This window comes from Sceloporus occidentalis, unplaced genomic scaffold, assembly GCF_023333645.1.
Source record: "Sceloporus occidentalis isolate IW3139 unplaced genomic scaffold, rSceOcc1.0.p SCAF_28, whole genome shotgun sequence".
Classification (NCBI taxonomy): Eukaryota; Metazoa; Chordata; class Lepidosauria; order Squamata; family Phrynosomatidae; genus Sceloporus; species Sceloporus occidentalis.
Genome location: NW_028317008.1, coordinates 9896535 through 9921304, shown reverse-complemented (window position 1 = coordinate 9921304; position 24770 = coordinate 9896535). Strand labels below are relative to the sequence as shown.

At 34.2% G+C, this 24770-nt stretch overlaps 1 protein-coding gene across 1 annotated transcript; it reads left to right on the top strand.

Annotated features, from left to right (window-relative positions):
• Positions 1-333: 333 nt before the first annotated feature.
• Positions 334-22889, top strand: LOC149299792 (kit ligand-like). Its single transcript, XM_089486055.1, has 9 exons — positions 334-348; positions 10132-10233; positions 14041-14103; positions 16308-16469; positions 18084-18237; positions 18329-18400; positions 20449-20567; positions 21270-21343; positions 22886-22889. The coding sequence occupies exons 1-9, from the start codon at positions 334-336 to the stop codon at positions 22887-22889; spliced, it is 765 nt and encodes a 254-aa protein (XP_089342181.1).
• The last annotated feature ends 1881 nt before the right edge of the window (positions 22890-24770 follow it).

The following is a 24770-nucleotide window of genomic DNA, read 5'->3' as shown; positions in this document are numbered from 1 at the left end:
ATCACATAGAACACTAACATAGACTAAATGAGAGGGGTTCTAACGTGTTAATAACCATCGGGAGAGGGGAGGAGGGAAGGCGTGGCCATCCCTCCAAGCTGAAGGAGGAGGGAAGTCTATATAAGCAGCGCTCGGGATCAGAGTGCACAATCCAAGGAGCTGGATAGAAGACAGGCGAACGCGGAGATTACTGGGGAGGGAGCAAAGTGACTCACTGATAATATCACTACCGGAAAACCCAATGCACGGATTAGATCAAATATGCTGGGGTTCCACGACAGATGAAAGGATATTATCCAAGATACCTGGACTGGATTGCTACATCATTTCCTTATGAAGAAGACAAAAGTAAGTAGCTGGAAATTGATGCTGTTTTAGATGCACTAGGCGTATAGATGCAAGAAGTGTCGTGCACCTTTTTGCATGCAGGGACGAGCCGGCAGAGCTATTGTAGAGAACACGCTTCATGGACTTGGATTATTGACCTGTTTATTTGATATTGATTCTTGAGAACATTGCTTTGGTTGCACTGTATTGGCTGTAAAGTATAATGGGGCAAAGGTTAAGGTAAAACTCGATTTTTAACCTGCATGTCAAGGAAGACTGCAGTCATGATTGTGCTTGCTGAGGTTACTGGATCTCTGTATAGATCTTCTTGCACCTGGATGTATATAGCATACAGAGGGCAAGAGAACGCAGCGATCCCCTGAAGTAAGGTGTCCCAGCAGCTAGGACCTGTGAGAGCAGCTATGAAGTGGTGGAGGTGCTGCCTGGCTGGGAACATAAGGAAATAAACTCAACAGATTTTATTTCGATCCAAGGGAGAGCTGCTATTTGCATTTGTTATTGTAATAATAATTATAATAATTATTATAATTATTAATATTGTTGTGATTAATAGCTCTATTCCCACTTAGGCTGATTTTGCAACAGTTTTAACTATTCTTCAGAAGCAATGCTGAGACAAAGTTATAAATGAAGAATAACCATGAAAAAATCTAATTGAAACGCATCAAGAGCTTTGCATAATCCCCTATAGATGTCACAATCATGGAAATGTAATATAGAAATATGATGGCTACAGAAGCCTATAGGCAGAATGTGTTTACATTTTTGTGTTCTATCTTGGTTTAGGGTTTTTTAATTTTAGGGGTCTTGTAACTTTTTTATAAGGAAAGTTCATTTTTTTTAAGGGCTGCCCAGATTGTTCAGACAAATCAAACTGTGGGCGTCTTGAGTAAAAGTGTATATATGTAATACAATGGGTGTGTAGTCGGTAGGCTACTATATATATATATATATATATATATATATATATATATATATATATATATATATATATATATATATATATATATATATATATATATATATATATATATAGCGTTTTGGACTGGATAGCACTAGCAGTAATCTAATTGTTTTAATCTATATAACTATTGATTGATGCGGTGCTAGACTGGGATCAAGTGTCTATTGTCGGTAAGCCGTTTAACAGTGTTGTTGCCAGATGTGGTCAACCATCTAAAATCTGGTCATCAAAGTGTTAGTTTTGAGTTATTATCTTGCTTCGCCCAGGGTCCCCTAAACAGAGTAAATCATTTTAATGAAATGTAACTCCTATCAAACTAAGCTATACAAGGCTCTATAAACACCCACCTTCCAATGTTTCTATCTGTTTTACCTTGTGAAACCCAAGGCTGTTACTCAATTCATCTAGTGGGTGGCAATTGCCTTTAAGGATGAACAGTAAATTTCAGAATGTAAATCAGTCCCCTGAAGTATTAAATAATTCAGGCATGCAATATGGAAGCGTGCATATCTGATCATAGGAGCACATGCGTGTGAACCTGCTGCTGTCTAGCACGCTCAGCAGTGGCGTTCTTGGAAAAAGACAATAGTATGCGATGGAGTCTCCACTGTAATATATATAAATATATATATATATATATATATATATATATATATATATATATCTACACATACATAAATATAAATATGAGTATACACGGAAAAATTTACGGAGAGCTAGTATATACATTCATAGAATTGACATACTAAGATGAACAGTTGCGTTAAGTAAAGAGGGCCCTATTCACAAGCTGTGCATACACACACAAGTGGTCTATAGAGAAAGAACCTTGTAAATTAATTGAGTGTTAATACAGCTATCAGAAAATTGGCGCATACAACAGAGAACAGCACTGGTATTTTATTAAACAAACAAAAAGCAAACCAGCTAGTCATGATTGCAGTTTGTTTGAGGAGGATTTATATCTGATAAAGGAAAGATCAACCGGGAAGACAGTAGGTAGTATAAATTACAGATTATATACCTACACATAGGTGTGTTTCGTTATAGAAGTTCCTATGTAACCCATGATTTATTTGAACTGACAATAATTACATTATGGCATAATATTTTCTTGTGTCATAGAGTGAAATAGCTTTGAAGTAGACTAGGCTTAAGAGTTATAAGGACATTTAAAATCCTGCATGTTTTGAAGGTTACCATCAAAGCCAGAATGTGCCAGAGGTGAGAGGTAAAAACTCACCCCCGGTCTGTAATGATCGCAAATAATTTCTGTTCCACATCTGTTGGGTGACCTAGTGTGTGGGAATGAGTTACATAGTCCAACAATATAGGGTGCCAAAGATCTTAATAGTTATAAAAGCCCTTTAGTCTTGTTGATATCCTTGGAGAAGATAAACTAGGTGCATTAGAAATATGCCAACGTGAAAGGCCTCCTTGTATTTCCTTGTCGTTTTAGATGTATTCAAAGCTGCCAGTTCACCTGGTTGTGTAGACTTTGTGAAGCATTGCTACAGAACTACAGAATATTTTCTACAACATTTTATTTAGAATATGAAAACATTTAAGTAATTCTTTCAACCAATGTAATATTTAGAATATACAGAGGTCTACTTCACTATTGTTTGCAGTCAATGGGTTTGGCTTCCTATTGGTTAAGGGAAGCAACCAATAGGAAATCCCACAACCCCAGGTTTCTGACTGCGAACGGAAATTTTTCTGTTGTAATTTCTGTCCACTGATGGTCATGACGAGACACTATTTTGTTTTAAAAAGGGAAACGCTATCAAATGAGCAAATGCATTTTAAACCAGGGTGTGAACCTGTCTGTTATAGATAATTACAAATGAAGTAAATGCCAAAAATAAATTGTATGTACCAGTAAATGCCTCTAGTCTAGTACAAAATAAAATGAGCCATCTTTCATACATTGCCACAGCAATTTTAAATCTGCGTATTTCAATTATTGTGTAATAAGTGTATGTTTTATGTCATCTAGTTAGTTTGACAATGTACAGCTTACCGTCATTTGTCAGATTTAGTTACCAAAATAGACATAATTTATAAAGTGCTAGCCAGAATCTTAAGGACTTTTTTCCGTGAACAAGAGTTTTGACTTGCTTGCAGCCATCATACTAAAACACACATATTGTGACCTTTGTTATACACAGACATGTGCAGAGCATACATTCTGGATCTAAAATGTTTAGTCTTACTGTCACACTTTAAATAAGGTATCTTCTATACAATTCCCAACCTTGGTGGAAGATCAGTGTGTGTGCAATGCAAAATCCTTAAGCCTGTGGGACAACAAGTGATATCATTCTTCTCAAGTGGTTTATGTGTCTTTCTTGTGGTTTTAACTTTAGCAAAAGCTCGTTGGAAGCTAAATTTGGAACCACACTATTATTGCGTGCCTTAGAGGATATTATTGTTTTGTTGCTTATTGCTTAATTTGTCAAGTGGTGAATCAAGAATTTTGCCGTGGTGTTTTATGTAAAGAATCTGTACATGGAAAGTGCCAGAAAAGTATGAAGCTTCCTCCAGAGCAGTACTGTCCATCTGTCCCCTCTAGTTTATGTCTTTCTACAACTCCAACTGTATATAAGAAATTCTAAGCATAGCTAAGGATTATGGTAATTGAAGTCCAACAGCAGCTAGAGGGCCTCAGTGAGACACACCTGCTCTAGAGTAGGGTTGATGAACTTTGTAGAAAAAATTTGCCATATCACTCAATCAGTTTTGACTCGGAGAACACATTTCGTAGAATTAGGGATCCCGATAGACCCTTTCAATTCAATCTGATTCTGCCAGGAGCCTTGAGGCATAAACCCACAAAGATCAATATAGAACTGTAAAAAATACACTTACAAAGTAGGAGCCATGGATACTGGGATCCTACCTGGATTTTGCTGATTGATTATGATAGGATCTGTAATCTAGTAACATCTATAGTTTAACAACCTACCCCCTCATACTAATAATAGAATTATACTGCAGTCTAATATTTTATTAGTTACAATTAGGAACTTTCTGAATTTGGCTTAGAATTTTGTTGCTTTTTTAGCTTTTTGAGTTACTTAATTGTCTTGCTTTAAACTTTTTTTCTTATATGTAAGTAGCCATTTCAACCTGTTTCTAAAAGGGTGTAATTGCCTTCTGTAAACAGGTAAAATGTGTTCAGTGGCAGATATAAATGAGCAAATGGATTCTGTGAAAAGATGGCGAAATTGATCTAGTCCCAGAGCTATTATATGCTTTGGATTTTTATCTATAATGTAACACATATTGTATATTTGCATAAGAAAAAAATGCCCATAGGCATGGTCTCACAATTGTTTTCCCGTGGACCATTTCAATGGCATGGGTGTCGGCAGACCACCTTAACAATGGTAACTAGGAGTTCTATGAACAATATGGATTGTGTTTTAAAGGAGAGTCTCCTCATTACCAAAGTGTAGTCTTTTCTCTGAAGTGGTATACTGATACTGGATACAGAAATCCTATGGCAGACAGGTGGAAGATAAGGAGGATGGAACAGTATTAGACAGATGTGTGTTAACTTGAGATTATAGATGTGTAGATTAAAGGCGCTATTCCGATTAGACAAAAAAAATTATTTCTGCCTTTAAAAGTACTAGGAGTTATGTTTCTAATGCTGTATTTAGTGTTACATTCACAGAGCAGGTGGGACAGCAGCATTACTGTTTCTGAACACTACATTAACACTGACTTAAAGATCACCCTAGAAAAGTCAGTTTCTGACACAAGTTAAATTTGTATACAAATACCAGATATATACCAAAAAGCAGAAAAAATCATAACTGAGAACGGTAGACAGACTGTATTTTTATAGTACACGTGTTTAGTTAACAAGACAGTGGACAAAACTATCCTCCCCTTTTTAATTAGACTATAGGAAACTAAAGGAGTTTATTGCTGAACTTTGTACTGGGCCATGTGTGCTGTACTCATGTACTCTCTATGTAGCTAAAAGTAAAAGAATGAACCCATTGAGTGCCAAGTAATTCATCTGTGATTAATAAGCAATAAACAAAAGTGATTCAATGTATTGACAGCCAATAGAAAGACACCAAAGGCTTTTTAGTCATGTTTAATATATAATGAATTGATGATAGAAGATAAAACTGTCAAATTATTTTTGCTACAAGCACTTGTTTCCCAAAAGATCATTGCTGTCTGCTCAGTACAATAGTTTCTCCTCTGCTGTCTAACTTTCCAGAGTTATATAGGTCCTTCCTCTGTTCTAAAAGATAAGTAGAGACCTTGGTGTGTGACCTCTTTGTACGTGGGAGTCATACTAACAGTTCTACAACATCAGGTGCAAGGGAAGCTATAGCATGAATGTAATATCCTTATTATATATTATAATTTATCTCTCGCTTAAAATACATTCGTTTTTTTTCCTCTTTACATTTTACATGTCCTCTTTAAGAAGATCCCCCTTCGCTTCCCTGCAAGTTTCCACATTCCTGTGCAGCTACGGTCTCCTCTTGTTACAGTGAATTTGAGAAAAAAACATTGTCTGTTAGAAGGCTTACTTTTCCAACATGATTCCAATCAATCCTTAAGCCTCTAGATTGTAAGCTTGTGGAGATCCTTCCTTTTGTGTCATATAGTGTGGAATATGATGGCGCTATATAAAAGAATAAATAATAATGGTAATAATCAGAACAGTAAATACAAATATAAAATTACATGTACACAAAGATATTAGAGCAATTTAATAGCTGTTTTTGTTTTCTTCATAAAATATTGAGTTTTTTAGTTCATAGCAGATAAACTGCAAGATGATGTCTTTGTGCCTCTGTGCCTTACCACCCTACCTCTGTTTGGCATTCAGGATAGTTTGTGCATGGAACTTTAGATTTTCAATTTCTGAAATAAGATATATCAGATTTAAAAGTAAAAAAAAATCTGCCTTGTCAAAATCCTTTGTCTATCCTATTACTTATGTTATACTGATAATAGGCAAATAGGCTGTTTTTACTGCCATAGTGGTATTTCCTACTGAGTGTCCCTCACATCAATCTTAGTCTTGCAACCATATCCCCAGTTGCATCACTTTCCTGCCAAATACTGGTAGGGATTATGTGAGAATATCCAGGGAATTTTCTAGTCCTGCAAAATGTATATGTTCTATATGATTTAGGTTCCTGAAGCTGATTCTCTGTCAAGACACATATTCAACTCCTCCTCTCTCTTTGGTCGTCTAACTATAATATAGTTGTTCACCTAATTTATGCATTCGTTTGTTCTGTAAGTCACTGTGGGCATCCCAACCCACTATGTAAAACAAACTGAAACATTATCACAGTACCTACAGATCTACAATCACACGTGACAAGCTTAGAAATGCAGTGAGCCAAAGACAAACCACTTTCTACATAGCTGGTGCATTGGCACATTATCCATATTATGCTGGGTGCGTTACCAAGAATTGCTTTCAGCTATGCCCATTTTAAAAGGTTTATACTATCGGCTCTTGCTGATGCCAAGCTGGAGTAAGCATTCTATGAGAAATGAATTGGCAGCTCATCTGCTTCTACTCCCACACATGCTGATTCCAAGGAAAAGCTGTCTTCTCCCTTGAGTGGCTTTATGGTTTGTCGTTTCAATTTAAAGGGAAACATCTGAAATCTATAGACCTGGATTTGTCAGTATTACTTTTACTGGCATTTCAATCATTGCAAATCACATTATGCAACATCCTGCTGCTCAGGGAAAGTTTGAACTATAGTAGCCTTTCCCAATATTCTTTTCCTGGGTATGGTGGCTTATTGAGTTAATGTTCAATGTTTGCCTAGTGCATGATTTTTATTATTGCTTTGCTATGGGGGCCACATAATAATTATAGAGCTGTTATAAGTTTGATATCATTTTTATCATTTATTTATAACTATTAGATTTTTCATAATAAATGTAACAAGTCCTGCATAAAATTGTAAAGTTCTCATATTACGAAATATTTCTTTCGTTTTTGTGAATTCAGGATATACCTGTACAAACAATTGGTTTATTTCATTGCAAGGGCAAGTAGACAATGTAGTCACCAACAAACCGTTTATATTTGACAATCTTAAGTTTGCATTTAATATCTTCAAGACTCTAGATATATAAATAACACCACATGTTCATGACTTGGAAATTTTACTTAATAAACCATAAGTCCATGCTTTAGAAACACTGAGAAAATACTTTGCAGACCATAATAAGGAAATTGTTATCTTTGTTAAACTGTACACATGTGTACACAAAATTCTTGTGGTTATGTGTTACGTTTCTTCTGATAATCCTGCAATAATGAGCAAAACCCCTGTTTTAAAACAAGAAAACAAACAAAACCAAGGAATTCTAACCAGTAACAAAGTGATAAAAAATGTATGCATAAAAATGCTGTTGAAAAAAATATGCTAGGATCTTTTGACTGGCTTATCAAAATAAAGGTTAATTCAGGCAAATGGTTAGCAAAGTATCTGTTTTTTAATGCTTGTCAGGTTTGTGTGACACCATAAAACAACTTTAACCTTCGAGGCTTAGGTTTGTTGCAATTAGTCAAAAAATATTTACCACTTGAGTGTATTTAAGGCACATCACAAAAGCAAAACCCAATCTGTAAATGCAATTGAATCGGTTTTATTGTGGCAAATTAAGTGCTAGGGCCACCCAAAGGAATTAAACCCAGATTTAGATTTTTTTAAAAGTGCGGGTTTGTGGTAACCGTAATAAGTACACTGGAAATTGTATGCCCACTGGAGAAGCAGTGACATTAATTGCCGTAATGACTTGTTCCAGCTGACTTCAATTATATAGGCAGTTCTGTCTTGGATCATTTCATGTAACAAATCCCATATCTTTATCAGCTGCCCTGGGAATCGGGGAATGGATTGAAGTAACTCTGTTTAAAATGTCTGTAACTTGGACTATTGTAAAAGCTAATCGTATAGCTTACAAACCATTCTTTTTAATACAGTGCATCACTTGAAGCCGCAGTCATAGTACAGCCATGCCTTGATAGCCACTGTTCCTGCTCTAAAGGGTCTTTAGCACATTACTGAAAAATACAATAAGCATTGGTATAATGCTTGTTGTGGTATTAAATATTATTTATGTATATATTAGAGCCCACCACAATTCTGACCCAGTTATCAAAAAAATACTTGTGCCTTGGTTTAAAAGGAAACTCTTTCAGTAGCTTCACAGTGGCCCATTATTACGCAATACAGTTACACTGGCAATGGAACAAAATAAATGCCCATGTTAAAAAAAATAAAAAATAAAAAGTATACTACGTACAAAATTATATCTTTTCAAACTGCTTATTTTATTTATACATTTATTTTCTTAAAATATAAAAAGAGAAGATATATAAATAGATAAAAAAGGTTCTTTGCAAGCAGGAAAATTAGTTACAAGTGCTATTATTTAGATTATAGGGATTGTAGTTTAATCCGGTGCATGCCTAGAACATGGAAAAAACAGGACATTCCCATGATGTGTAGTCAACCATACACTAGTTTAGCATTCAAATCCAAATCTGCTAATATCGTGCTCTGCATTGTTCTTTCACTGATATTCATTTTAGTTTACTTTTGTACATTCTAAAATAAAATAAAACTCAGCCACAAGCTGTCTGCTTATGGGTTTCCTACTTCTAACTGCAGGTCAGGCATCTATTTACAGTAACATTGCGATTAGGTAAGTTGTTCTGGCTGTTACTCCAGGTTGTGTATACTTTATAAATGGAAAAAACAAATACAAATTGAGTTTTGCATGTGGTTGTTTTGCTAAATTCATGTGGCAATATTCTGTTACTGGATGTGAGGTTTGCATTTTATTTTACTATGCAGATTTTTTGGAAAACCTTACACAAATATGAGGCACATCTGTTTTGTAATTATTTAATCTTATAAATGGAGTCTACTTACCCCACAGAAGGATATAAACCTTAGTGAACAGCGGTTGGGCCTGATCATGGCTAACATGGCTAAAATTGGAATCATATGATGTACTGATTTTGATTTTTCACTTAAACATCAATGACTTGCTGAGTTATGGCAAACCTGTCTTTAATTTTGTAATTTGCATGCATGTATTGAGTTTCTATTTGCTTTGTTAGTAGTGCATACATATCTACATATTTTTTTGGATGCAGCAGTAGTATGGTTTGGGGGTGCTTCCATTACTTAGTGCACCTGAAAAAAAAAAGTTGGGAACAACTGATTAGCTGGACGCACGACTGAGGAGTAAATATTTTTCGCCCGCTAAACTAGTTCTAGAGTGCCGGAAGCTGTATTCGACGTCAGTAAAACATTCCATCTGAAGATAAGGCACTTTCATGTCCGTAATTTGAGAGTATGCTGGAGGAACAAGTCAAGTAAATTAATACGGGTTTAAAAGGATTAAATATTTTAGACTCATTTTAACATAATTTGCAGAAATTAAGAGATTATGACAAGGCCACAAATTAAAGCAATTCTATATATATATATATATATCACCTTGTTAGGAACAGTGAAATAATTGTGAATTATTTTAAACTTGAGCAGTTTTATGATAAATGAAAAATAGAAACTCTGTAGATGTTGGTTCCATCTTCAGTGGCAGAGGATGGGGATTGTCACAACCATATTGACACCATCAAGTAGAGGATGGATAGATGAAACACTAAATACCTTAAAATCAATGTTTCTTTTAATCTGTGAAACACCACTTATGTACGTTTTATGTATAATGTTGCATATACATTTGTATTAAGTATGTCTATACACTCAATTTCTTGTATTTTTTTTCTACAGACCTGGATTATCACATTTATTTATCTTCAACTGCATTTCATTTGTTTTGGGAGTCCTTGCGGAAATCCAGTCACTGATGCTGTAAATGACATTGAAAAATTGGTAGGCCTATATTTTTATTTTTTTTACATTTTCTAGCAATTTGATTAAGAAAATGAATGTTGGTTTTTAAATGCTCGTTATTGGGCTTGGCTGTGATATCTTTTGAATGCCTTTCAATGTGTTTTGCTGATGGAAAAAACATAAGTATCAGAGTTCACCAAAATATCTTGTGGACGCATGTAAAAGGCTGATGTGTGTTATTTGCTGAAAAAGACAGAAGCGTGTTGGTGTGTCCTGAGGGGCCAGCAGCTTATACTGTCTGGAGCAAACAGAAATCTCTAATGGAATGTAGTGCAGCCATATGTTCAAACACCTCACATCAAGATGTACGTTCAAGAAGAAATGGTCTACGAGGATATTGGCATGTTTTGTCTTATCCCTTGTTACATAGAAAACACACTTGACCTCTCACAGTATGAGTCATTTGAATTTGTGTTAAAGGGTGGAAGAATTCCGTTAAAGAACAGATCTAGTTTTTATTATAATAGTTAAAAAAAAAATTGCTTGTAAATTGGCATCAATTGATATTTTTTAACATCCTACAGGTGATCTGTCACTAAGCTTCATATAACATTTTAGTGTTGTATTTGAGCTATTTCTCTGTCAATATACAAATCTGCTGGAATACCCACCATCTGTCATCGTTTATATGACCAAGATGCAAGGGCCAGGTTTACAAAAGTGCTCTTGTGCATGTATCCATTTCTCGCAGACTGTAAACATTAAAATGTAATTTGTTAAGTAGGTGAAATTAAGATTTGACAAATAACTAAAGTTGGCCTTGGGAAAAACTGCAAAAACAATACTTGTATCAACTCTTTTTTTGTGTCAAATATTCTGACCATATATAATAGTGAAATAGTTCCCATCAGTAATAAAACAAGTTTACATATGTTGGATGTTTACATTCAAAGTGGAATAAAAAAAAATTCAAATTTAAATGATCATGCTGGTTTTCATAACTATTAAGAGACTGGATGTACCAGATTTACCTTATAATTACATTGTGAACAAAACCATTTTAAGTTATTTCTAATGTAACTATTTTCTATTGTCTTTGTAAAAAAGAAAAAACAAACAAACAGGTGCTTCAAGAATTTAAAGTGAAGCAAATTATATATTTGTGGGAAATTCAGCCTCTAACATCTATTATAACCTATAGTTTTAGTAGCAGTTCAGCTTTCCCCTAGAGCATGTAATTAGTCACTCGGTCTTGCTTGTCTTTAGGCTCTATTTAGTACACCGTTCACTTAGGAATGCAAAATCATATTTAATGCATTCTTGAAAATTATGTTCTTGATGTGCAAATAAATAATTAATCCTGCGGTAGATCCATTGGGGTATTTTGAATTAAAATGCACATGGCCAACACTAACATAACAGATCATTGTGTAACAACATTTTGTATGTCAAAATATTTTTAATAAACTGATATATCTTATTAGTTATTGTTATACTCTATGGGGTTGATACAGAAAGATCAGTTTTAAAATGATAGATACTTATTAGCAGTTCTAAAATTCCTTCCCATCATTTCTGAGCATAACAAAGAGACTGTAGATGATAATTTATTTATGATGACTTGGGAGACAGGAGCTAAGAGCTGCAGAACAAGCCACATAGTGGTCTGATGACCTGAACTGCACAGCACTCTATGAATTCCACTATTGTCAAGCTTTCAAGAATATGGCTCTTTAGCCAAGTCTTTGAGGACTCCTTGCATCTGACCTCAGGGAAAACTTGCTGCAAGTTTGAGTGTAGCTTTTCTTGAGTTCAGTGACCTGTTGCCAGATTTGAATATAGTCAGTGAACTTTCTGCAGGACTTGTAAGAGCCTTAGTTGCACTGGCATCTGTCCGACATAAAGAATACCTCTAAGTATCTATTTCTTGGGTTTCGTTTCATAACCAATTAGTTATATACAAAATGACACAAGTGACAGTCCCACATTAGAAACAGAATTAAAATCTTCATTGACTCATTCATTCATTGGAGTTCAAGCTAAGCAAAGCCTGTTACGGAAGCATAACCTATATGGTTTATTAATCAATGACAAGACTTGTGCACATTGACAGGTTACTTTATAACAGTAGATAGGGTAAGAGGGTATGGCACTGGCAACCATTTGTTTGAATACATTCTTGGAAGCTTGGCCTGTTCCCTCTGAAATTATAGTCCTGACATGTAGAGTTGCAAACATATATTCATAATGAACGTTTTGCAGCCAAGACCTTAATCCTCAAATCTGGCTGCATTCTGTAACCATCATGAATGAAGTGTGTTGACTAACTGTTCTTCCAACAGCGTCATTTCATGCTAGGTTGAAGATGATGGCCAAAAACCAACATTTTGTTAAACATTGCGAAATCATATTAAATGAATGTGCCACATAAGAATCATAGTAAGAATCAGACACAAGTGCTGTATCGAATAAAACATCTGGTAATTAGAGGGGGCTGGTGTATCAAATAAGTAGCTTGGAATTTAGAATGACACAAGTGCACTGTTTTATTGTGTACGTATTTAAATGTTTGTGATGTCTCTTAAATTTTGATTTCCATTCCCATCGAGACTAGAAATACTACTCTAGATGGTAAGCTCGTTTGAGCAGGGCCCTCCTCACCAGTTGTCTCTAATTCAAATTGTTACATACTACTTGTTTTGTCCTGTCCACCCATTTACAGCGCTACGTAATTTGATGGCACTATATAAAACAATAAATAATATCATGATAAGTGACATCCTGCACATTTCTGTAAATCACCATGTCTACGTGTTCTGTATGCTGTTGGGCATCATTTAATTGTTTCAGATGAGTACCTAGATGTTGATCAAGGTTATATAGAACATTTGGCAGTTATGTGGGTTGTAGGATGGGACGATTAAAACTCTCTGGGCCAGTCATTCAGGACAGTGTCCCAAAAAGAAAACTGCATGATTGAGTTATCGTTTATTGTTCCTTTACCTTTTCAGAGTCTTTGACTGCATAAGTATTTTAGGTTATTTAGATTCATGTTTAAAAAAAATCACATGTTAAACCTATACCAACTTAATTTTATGTGACACAGAAAAAATTGCTGTTGTGATAGAAGTTTTAAGGACTAGAGTTTTAGGCCATGTGGCTTCAACACACTCTTCTTGGCCAGTAATACTAGATACATGCTGGTCCGTCTGCATTCTCCCCCAAAGTACTTTCTAATTTGTCAGACAAGGCACGTGGAAAAAAGCAAGAAAGCCAGAATGAAGACTCCAGGGTGTCATAAATGTAATAGTTTGTATAAAGTCTCTCTCTGTCATTATGTTTTTATTTCCCACTATCCCAATTGCACTAGGAGTATATCCAGTCCAGCAATATATATGTGCAATTTTAGTGTAGTGTTTGTTTGTTTTTTTGTTTTACACATAACCATTTGTTTCCCTGTGGCAGGAATGAATCCTTATGCAGCATTTCATACATGCTGAAGTGGCCCAGCAAGAACCAGACATACAATTATTCACATTTGCTAAAGCAGCATAGAATTCAAACACATGTTGCCATACTAATGATGTCTTCTGTGTTATCTTATGATGATATAATATATTTATCCAGATATGTTGCAGTGTTTATATTGTAAATGTTTTAAAGCATTTTTTAAAACATAAATGTGGTTATATTGAATTGCATGATAAACCACATTATTCACATGATCTGTATGAACCAGATGCTGATCCATGCACCATGAATGTCGCTTGAGGTAGCTTTGTAAGTGGCATTGGTAGCATTAGCTAAATTATTTGTAATAACTATTTTCTTTTTGTTTCATCATAGGTTGGAAATCTTCCAAATGATTACAATATGACCCTGAAATATGTTCCACTAAGTGAGGATATGGTAAGAAAATAATTTCATATTTACTAGGTGGCTAAATGAATTTATCAGTAAGAACATCAAGGGGCAGTTTTTCAGTTAGTGATTTTTTGACATCTTGTACAGTAATTGAAAGCTTGAGAAATTGAATGTTTGAGAAAAATCTTGTGTGTAGACTTGTTTGACACATATATTGAGATATACACATACACATACACATACACATATATACATACATACACATACACATATATACATACATACACATACACATATATACATACATACACATACACATATATACATATACATACACATACACATATATACATACATACATACACATATATACATATATACATATACATATATACATACACATATATACATATATACATACACATATATACATACATACACATACACATATATACATACATACACATATATACATACATACACACACACACACACACACACACACACACACACGTAGATACTGCAGAAAATAAGGCTTATTTCATATTTGGTGACTATCCCTTTGTGAGTTACAGAAATTCATATTTTAAGGGAGTCTTGTAGATCCCAGTAATTATGAGCTTTAATTCAACTCCTCTCATTACATGTTAAATAACATTGATGAGGACATCGCCATTATGTTTTGTGTTGGCACTACAGAGCATATTCTGAAAAGATTAATTCTGCTGCACAGTCTACAGGTTTGCAAAGGGATTTAAAGATTATGGTTCCATACAGATTATGGTTCTATCCAACCCACACAAATTTTATTTCAGTTCAAAGGGCTGTTTTCTCTCCACACCCATGGATTTGGAATAGACAGTGAAGATCTAAATGAGTGGAATTCTTACTATTGCTTTTATTGAGTTATTATGGTTTGAGAAAATTCCACTAAGCAATCACTTAAAGACTGGACCTTAAATAAATTACTTCTAGTAATTGTGTGCTAATGCAACATTGCTTTTAAACACATCACAGATTTTCCCCCAATGGGTGTAGACCAATTGTTTCAAGCGAATTCTCTTGTAAGACATGTTTTTTGTTAAACTCATTTTAACAAATGCCAGTATAAGTCACCTTTTGAAATTCCTAAAACTACAGGTGAAAAAAGGTAGGAATGTTTGTGGATTCCACTTTAATTGGTGCATTAAAAAGTTGACCAACAAGTTTTCCAGGTTAAGCATTTTAAAGAAAGGTTGGACACTGTTTACCATAAAAATGCTACCTACGAGGTTTAAATAGTAGAATGGAAGTGATAAAAAGCCAGTTCTCGTTTGTATGAAACCTTGTTTACTACGCATACATGAGAACCTGTGAACCCAGTTTTTTAGGCTTGATGTGTAGTACATGTGTTGCATAAGGGTTTGCTTTCTTTGCACTAATCACAAATCTTTTAAAGATTTTTGCTGTAAACATCATTTTTAACCCATTAAAATTAGTTTTGCTGGAAAATTATAATAACGATACTAATGATATATTTAAAATGTATGAATTGGCAAATCCCAAGGGCAACACCATTACCCTGCCTATTTGGTGCTTTACAACTAGAAACTAGTCACAATGTATATGTTCTCTTGCCATGATTTCAACTGATTCTAATGTGTGAAATGTTATTTAGTGCAACACTAGTTAATATAAAATTCTGCTGTAATTAGTATGGGAAATACCAAGCATGATAACATAACCCCAAATAATTATTTGCTTGGTTCCCTAGAATTTAATGCTGCTACAACAGAATCAACCTATCATATTTGGTCACTAAGAAACTGATCTTTATATTAAGTGTCCAATTCATTTTTCAATGTTAAACTTGAATAGCTTTTTGGCTTTTCTATTCAAAATCCTTGGCAAATGTCAAAGAACAAAGTTCTGATCATTTTCCCTCCTTTATAATAATTCTCCAAAGACAGTGCCTCTTCCTCATGCAAGAACATCCGGTCAGAATTAAATAATTTTGTATGGGAAAAAATAAACATCTGTGTTAACTTTCAGAAAAAGCCAGATGTTAATTGTGTTGAGCTATAATTTGAGATTTTTTTCTGACATAATGCATTAAAATAAATATAAAATCATTCTTCTATCTGCCTTTTGTGAATGTTTTGTATCAAAATAGTCCCATCACATACAATTTACATATCAATGTGTGATTCAGAAACTGTTCAACATGGTGGGTAATTGTTGTGTTTTTTTTCTTTTTTTCTATGTTTCAGCCCAAACACTGCTGGTTATACCTGATGCTGAATGAATTCTCTTTCCGCCTCGATGTGCTTTCAACCAAATTTTCCAGTTCATCACAAAATTATTTAATCTTAAATAATCTTTCTTTGATATTCCAAGGAATCAGAGATTGTGTCCAACTTAGTGACCAAATGGTAAAGTATCAAACTTGGTGTGTTTTTAAAGTGATGTAGGCAAGATATTCCAACACAAATGCTTAGGAAGTTTTGATTTTGATTAACCCTCACAGATAAACTCACCCAGAAACAATTACAGATAACTCCATATCTTCAGTAATGCCTTTAAAATTCAAAGAAACATAAGGTGTAATTATTTCACTCAAGTTAGAAAGACAACATCTACTGTAATTGTTGGAGGGTTAGAATTCTTAAGCTTGAACATTTAATTGCCCAGTGAATGTATTTTAATCTCCTGACTTCCCTGATGTATGTTTGTTTTGTAGTAGGAGATTTTAGGGCCAATTTGTGGTATATAGTGAGAAGGACTAGCAAGTCTGTAATTGCACTGATCTCTCTGCCCTCCCATTGTTCAGCCAGATTACTTACTCGGGCAACATCACTCCTGTTACTGCTACATCACCTCTCATTTATCCATGTGTAACACATAAAATACATTTGAAATAATTCACTAATACATGCAAATTAGAGTGAATTTCATAACTGGAGAAAACATCTCTGGTAATTTAATACATATTGTTCCATAGGCCGCTGTGGAAAAACAAGTGATAGTGATAGTGATCTTGGTTAACATGTTTGTCCCAATATATCAATATTCTGTGGCATGCTTTATAGGGTGATCTGTGCCCCCGCCATTATGCGCCAGAGAGGATACTACCCCCCTAAAACTAAATGCCAGTCACACAGATGAATACCAGCCACGGATCAGTGACATCTTTAAAATGTGGCCCAGTAGAAGCACTTGGGGAACAAGGGCACCTATATTAGGTGCATCAAAATGTAGATTTATTCACTTCATTATCAAAACAGTTACTCATGTAACCAGTGCCCCACACATAAAATAGTAGTCATAGTAATAATCCTAATATTTAGGATAAACCACTGTATTGGAATGTAACACTTACCAGAATTAGGCTTTACAGCACATGAAAGGCCCCCCTCTGAGTACAAAAGGTAGCTGCAGGCCAAGACTTAATTGCTGGAAGAAGTGCAACATTCTTTGCTATGTGGTGAAGTTAAGAAAAGGAACATAACCCGATGGCAACAATATATCCCCCTATGACCTTTGCAGTGCTACATGCAGAAATGACTCCATTTTACACCAGAATTTAAGAAGCTGAAAATATTTTCAAAACAGATTTCCCACAAATATGTTTTTTAACCAATCTCCATTGTGCAATCAACAACCTTGTTGTGAAAAACAATTTCACTGTAGGTGACTTACCCTCCCTGTGGTTTAATACTGAAAATGATGAAAGTTGCAATATAACAGATGCCAAAGGTTGCCCCAACCTGTACTTTACATAAGCGGCATGGCACCCAAGCAAATTGCAACCCCTTATTATGTGAATAAGTTAGTAATAATAATTAGTATTATAGTTTTTAGTGATTTCTTAAACTATGCCTATGCATTTTTGATGACCAGATAAGAGTTCGTCATAGGGTATTTCCAATGCGATACATAAAGAATGTTCTATCAGGAAGTATTGATACTATACTTCTAGAAAAGGTAATGAAAACGATTTTGGTTAGGCTGTTAATACTCTTGTGTTTTCTTTTTGCATTAACTAGGACTTTGTAGATGACTATTCGCTGCGTGAAGAGGAGGTTCCTCCAAAAAAATTTTTTAGTTTTGTAAATCAAACAATAGAAGCATTCAAAGAAATCAACAACACAGGCTATGATCAGACCTGTGTTCTACCCACATCAAGCCATCCCAACACTGGTAAGTTTAGGCATCAATAACATTATATTTTTCAGTGCTCTTCCTACATATTTCAGACAGATCATTTACACATATGTTCCCTATTGTTTAGATTACAGGAGTCATGGCACAAATCGAGAGCTCCCTTATGTCCCCAGCACCCGCACAAATAACAGCAGAATTAGTAAGTATACTTACGTAAATTACTTATCGCTGCAATTTTAAAAGCCATTTTATGAATTAGCCTTTCGCTTTGACCTAACCTTTCTCCAAGCACATGTATTTGGCACTGCGTTTTGGCAGGCCCAGTTTTCTAATTGGACCTAAATATTTGTTGGTATCATTATTGCAATCTATGCGACCTGTTAATGAAACGCCCACATTGGCAAAAATGTGTGTTTTTCATAAATGCTAATCTTAGAGACTTAAATAGCAGCAGCAAATGTACAACATACAGTATTTGGCTTGTGTAAGTATAGGCGTGAAATAGCCAGACATTAGAATGTGATCAAAATATATATCAGACATTTACAGAGACAAACGGTAGTCAGAATTCCATAAGTCTATAAATCCCAGACCCTTGTTTAGTACATTGCTTGACATAATACCTGTTCAAAAAGTATGCAACTGATCCCCTAAAACACTTGAATTTAATGATATTTATACTAAGAATATTAATGTTATACATCTCAATGTGCAGTGTTCTATATCTATCTCACTTTATTCAAATATTTACATTCTTCAGCCTATTTCTGTAATACATTTCAGTGTTCCATGCTCAAAATAGTCATTTGTGCTTTCTCTCCCTTTCTCTTTTTCTCTCATTATCAATGCAAAAATGATTTTCATGGTATTTTTCAAAGCCAAATAAGCTCAGACAGCCATAAATATTGGTGACAGTCGGGAAAAGTATTATTATTATTATTATCCTTTTATTTATATAGTTATCCAAACCAAATATATTCCAAAATGGATCCTATTCTTATCATTTTAACTGACATGTTGTAACCAGGAGATTAGATTTTTTATTTTCTTAAAAAGACATCATTCAAGCCTTTGGCACTTAAAGAGTGAATTCCTTGACAATAAAGTTCTCCCATTGTATGGCACATGTCCAGTTTAGACTTGATTTGCGTGAGTAATAGCTTTTTGCAGCATTCCATATTACTGGCTCAGGGTTCTGCACAGTTTCAAGAAAGGTTATGCGTTATTGACAATCTGCAATAATCAACATTCTAGTTTCTTGAGATGTTTATTTCTTCAGTAAACAACAGAATGGTTTGAATTGCACAAGTGTGAGAACATGTAATATTATTTCATAAACCAGCATGACAACTGATTCTGGATGATCACATGAAGAAAAAAAAGTGATTCTTGAACTATGTAATTCAGAATTGTTTGGCAGTATTTACACCTCTCATAAATAAATATGTCAGTTGCACTTGCTAATTTGTTTGAAATATGTTATTTCATATCCAAATCTGTGAACGCATTAGCAGTTAAACATTACAAGTTGCCCATCAAAACCCATTGAGCTTCCAAGGGTAATCTTTCACAGCCTCTACATGTCTGTATTTATTAATAAACAAAATAATTCTTCCAAAAGCAACATGTAGTCTCTCCCATAGCATTTTGTACTATAATAATTACCGGTATATGTACAATAATGCACTAATACATTATTACATATTATCTTGCTAGTAAATGACTATAGGTAGTCCTAGAAACAAATACTTTGATGGCAGAACCAATTGGCCCATCTATCTACCATTATTCCTGCTGTAAAGGCTTAGGTCTTAAGGCCTTGGTCTTGTATTAGATTCAGGTTAGCTATATGCATGTTAAAATTCTTACTCTGTTAACCTTTGCCACTTGGGAAGTTGTTGTATTAAATATATACTACCCTCTCAGTAAAGTAAAAGTTAATATCATTGCATCTAAGCCCCTGACTGTCTAGTTTAAATTAGCTCTTTAACTCTAGGAGAATTTATTTGAAAAGCCAAGTTGCCTACTGCATTGTGGAGTCGAGGCTGGTTCTATTCTATTGCTTAATTAAGGAAAACTATAGGCTTGCTGCTCATTGCGGTAAGTGCCAAGAATTGCGTTGCCTTAGAAAGCTTTTTTTAATTATTTATGCTGTATATCAAAGTATAGAAAGCATTTCATGAATGATTGTAAATAGTGTTATTGGTTATAATTGGCAATATTGGTAAATGTACTCTTGTTTTACAGTTTCGTCAGACAGAAAAGAGCCTAGCAGCAATACATCATTACACTGGACAAAAACAGCATCCATTGCCCTGGGCTGCTTAATTTTCGGATTTCTATTGGGAGCTCTGTGTTTATGGAAGGTATGCTATTTTATACTGTGCACAATACTTTCTTTGTTCTGCATATCTCTCGGAGGAGTGATAGGGAGGTTGGCCAGCATAAAGTTATAAAGATAATAATTTACAATCCTAGGTAGAGTCTGCATTTCAAGAAATATGTGGCAGCGTGCCCAAGTATGCTTGAGTTGTGGGTAAAGCAGATAACCCTCTGTACAATATCATTTACATTCCTCCTAATGAACCTATCAGACCAGAATAGTATCAAATAAAATATTCACGTGTAGGTTTTTCACAAACGTTTCCCGTAGATTGGAATTGCATGTGTGTTTTAATTTTTCCTACATGCATGTCAAAATCTGGCCAAGACAAGCAAGTTCGATTCATATCCATTACGAGCCATTACAGGTTGTGAGGCATAATAAAATTTACACGAAAAACAAAAATGTTGTTTATATACTATTTTTTTGTATTTATAATTTTCTGTGAAGGGGAATTCGCACTGATTCTCTATTTTCTTTTATATCTTAAATAATTAAATGTGTGCTTAACCATAGAAAGCTTGTAAGGATTAGATTGAAATTCTGTAGAATCTGTAAGTGTTCTTTTAATATGTAAACTAAAATACGCGATACTGCTTTGCAATAGTGCGATTATTACAGGTTTTCTTTCTTATTTGATGGAATGAGTGTAAAAATAAAAAGGCTGTGTTCATTTGGTGTACAGGTTAAGCACAGAGTTGCCCAAACAGAAACAGAAGTGTCTGGAACTCCATATGTATCTAAAGACGATAATACATGGTATGTGATCTTTTTGGCACAACTATCCTAAAGAAAATGTACCCACTTAACTCATTGTCTTACTGTAGCTACTAAAGAATGCATGTTCCAGTTTGCAGTAAAATGCAGCGGAGTCAATGCAAAATGGCCTCCAACATGCATTAAAAGAATACAAATCTATTTAGGGGAATAGTCTGTTAAATAGCCATATGATATCAAAGCAGACAAACCTATTCATTATACTCTGTTAAAAAATAAAATGTATTTTTACTAGAATTATTAACACTTAATTTATAATGAATTTATAAAACTGTATTACGCATTATTAATTTATATTGGCTACTTTTCTCTCTTTGAACAGAGGCTATTATAATTCAATAACTAATGCAGTTTAGATTTTATAGTACTTTTTTTAAAAAAAATACTGAATTCCTTGTCTAAATTTGATTGTTTAATTACAAAACATAAATATTAATTGTAATATTTCATTTACTATACACAATTCATTCTGTTTTGCAGCATGTTACAACAAAGAGAAAAAACACTCACTGTAATATAGATGTCTCCTTGAAGTTGCATTTTTATGATCTGGTAAGCAGATTTAGATATAAACGTTGCACTTTGTTTATTTTTTTTTACCCCAGAAATCCAAATCTGTTAAAAAAAAAAAAAAAAAAAAAAATTTAAAAAAAATAAAATACAAAAAATATCCATGGAAAGTTTACTCATTATGATCCACTTGAATTTATTTTAACAGGAGCGCTTTCAATTAAGCAGTTAAACAAAAAAAAAATATGTAAAATAAGGTTAGTTGAGGATATAGAGCACTATTCATTAAGACATTCATTTTTAATGTGCGAAGAGTGTGATTAATAAAATCCATCTTTATTTTTCTGCCATAATGATTAATGCACTTTTTTATTAGCATTTTAGTTTTAGTCACTTTTTACAGAACATGTTAAAAAATGCATGTACAAATAGCATAAATATGCATGTACAAAAGTGCAAATGGCCCTGCATGTTAGTCTATACTTTTCTGAATAGTGGGATTTCAAATCCTGTGTATTAAACTGTTTTTTGTTATGTTTTTATTACATTGTATAAATATTTCACTTATGCTTATTCTTTCTTAATATGGTGATTTCCAAAAACATTTAGTCATATCGGTCATTAGGAACTTTTAAATATTCTTGTTGTGAATTATTCCAAACTGACTGATAGTCCCTTAAATGGCTATTGCAATACTTAGAGCTCCAACATTAAAACGTGTAGGACATAGATGCCAACCACATTCTGAAAGAGGGATTCAAAAAGATACAATGAAAGGCTCAGTCTCACCTGAAAACATTCCCATAATCAAGTCTGCTGAATTCATCAGAATTGCAAATTCAATATCGTCATTCTGCTTTTTGTGAACGATAGATAGATAGATAGATAGATAGATAGATAGATAGTAAAATATTATCACATAATTGTGTATCTCAGAGCTTTACATTTTTACAATGACTTTAGAGGGGAATATGCATTGACTTCTCTTACATATGTGTTTTGCTTTTCCTACAGGTAGCAGTGCTATGTTTCATTGCTGGGGCTGTCCATATCAAACTTTTTCTCATTTGAAGCAAGATTCCCTTTGGATCCTTCAGTCTTATAGAAATTAATGAATTTGTTCCAGCAACCAAAACACTACTTAAGAGTCTGTACAACTCTGGATTGTTTTCATGCATATTCTCTTTGCCTTGACTGATAAAGAAGACCTCTTGGTACATTTTGATAGCTGGTGACTTAATTATCCACCAAAAGCTTTTTTTCCATCAATGGCCTTTTTCCTGTCAGAGTTAGAAACAAAACATAGGTTCACTGGATCTATAGACTGGTTTTGTTTCCTTTTTTGGTTACAAAATAAAATTGTGAAGATGCCTGAATGACCCTGCTAGCTATCAGCATTGCTCTACGACCTCAGATTTACACAAGATTTTGAGCAGGACACAGACTGGTGGAAAATATAAACTGTGGTCTCATGATACACTCCCAACTCCCTCTGCTTCAGGAATTTTGTCTCTTGGTATGAATGATGGCTCAGCTTAAGAATGAAGTCCATTGACAGAAGTACAAAGGTTCTTTTCACAACACGTCAGACTGTTTCTGGATCATCCAGCAATTGAACATTCTGACATGTATAATTTTTTTTTAATTCACGTATAAATATATATTTTTTATAATGGACACACATTTCTGTACATAAAGTATTATGATAAGTACCACTTAGGTCGAGTTGTGAGTTCTCTGGTGGCTAAAGAACGGGGCAAGTAGGAATAAATTAATACAATAATATGGAATAAATGACCAAAATAAGAAAAAAACATGGCCTATGCACATCAGCCGCATTGAATCTCTACGGTGATATGAATTTTTAGTTGCATAGTTCTAAATGCATTTATAATATACATTAATTATGCAGCATTTACCAGTTCTACAGTTTTGCCTTATATATCATAAGTGGTCTGTATTTATATACAAAATTAAATTATTTATTGCAACCATATGCTATAGTAGAAATTATGATCTTAAAATCTTTATTCTGAACCTGATGTCATTGAATAATTAATCTTTTTGGTATATGGCAGTAGTAACAATTGCTAACTTGTGCTTCATAAGAAACTGTTATAACATCCTGTTCATTTTCACCAAAACCATGTACACACTGAAATAATCATATTTATAACAAATCTAGTAGCCCACTTGTATTTTTTCCTGTTTCACATTGTTTTTGTATTTTTCAACAACAAATTTGCATAAAAATGTGCCAAACAAATCTACTGATGCAGAAAGTGCCAGTTTCTAAAAGATGGCCTTCAAGTTACTACAGATTTGACATTGAGAAACTCATAGATAAGTCAAGAATCAGGAACTATATATTGGCTGTTTGGGAATCTTAGATCATTTGCAAATTCTAGGGATATACTTAGTCAACGGAATGCTACTAGTTCTTCTGGTTATTGTGCTACATAGCATTTCACTTTCATTTGTCTCTCAGATACCTATTTTAATGTACAATGAATCATTTTCATTGAAATCAGCTGACCTTGAATTAATTGACAGTACTGCAGAGCATGCGAAGGAAGTGTACTCAAGTACATTTCCTGCTCAAACTTACTGGTGTATCAGTAGAGGCGGCAAGGAGGAGGAAGAAAATAACACAGAAGTCTCATTTTCTAATGCAAATAGCTTCATAATGTGAAGTGAATTATGTGTTTATTTCATTGTACACATACTGTGGATATATATTCATTAATGGTCAATAACTTCTGTGATTCACTTCCTACCCTTGCCTCCGGATTTGAAAGATATGGCCCTTTTAAGCATATTGGTGTGCCTATAGATGCTCATGTGTCTCTCTGCTAAACCAGAATCACATATAATAGATGCATTCTACACAGGTATACAC

Excerpts from the sequence above, each read along its gene's own strand:
- LOC149299792 (XM_089486055.1), top strand. Across the intron at positions 14,104-16,307 it reads TTCCACTAAGTGAGGATATG|CCCAAACACTGCTGGTTATA; the intron begins GTAAGAAAATAA and ends TCTATGTTTCAG. Across the intron at positions 18,401-20,448 it reads CACAAATAACAGCAGAATTA|TTTCGTCAGACAGAAAAGAG; the intron begins GTAAGTATACTT and ends CTTGTTTTACAG.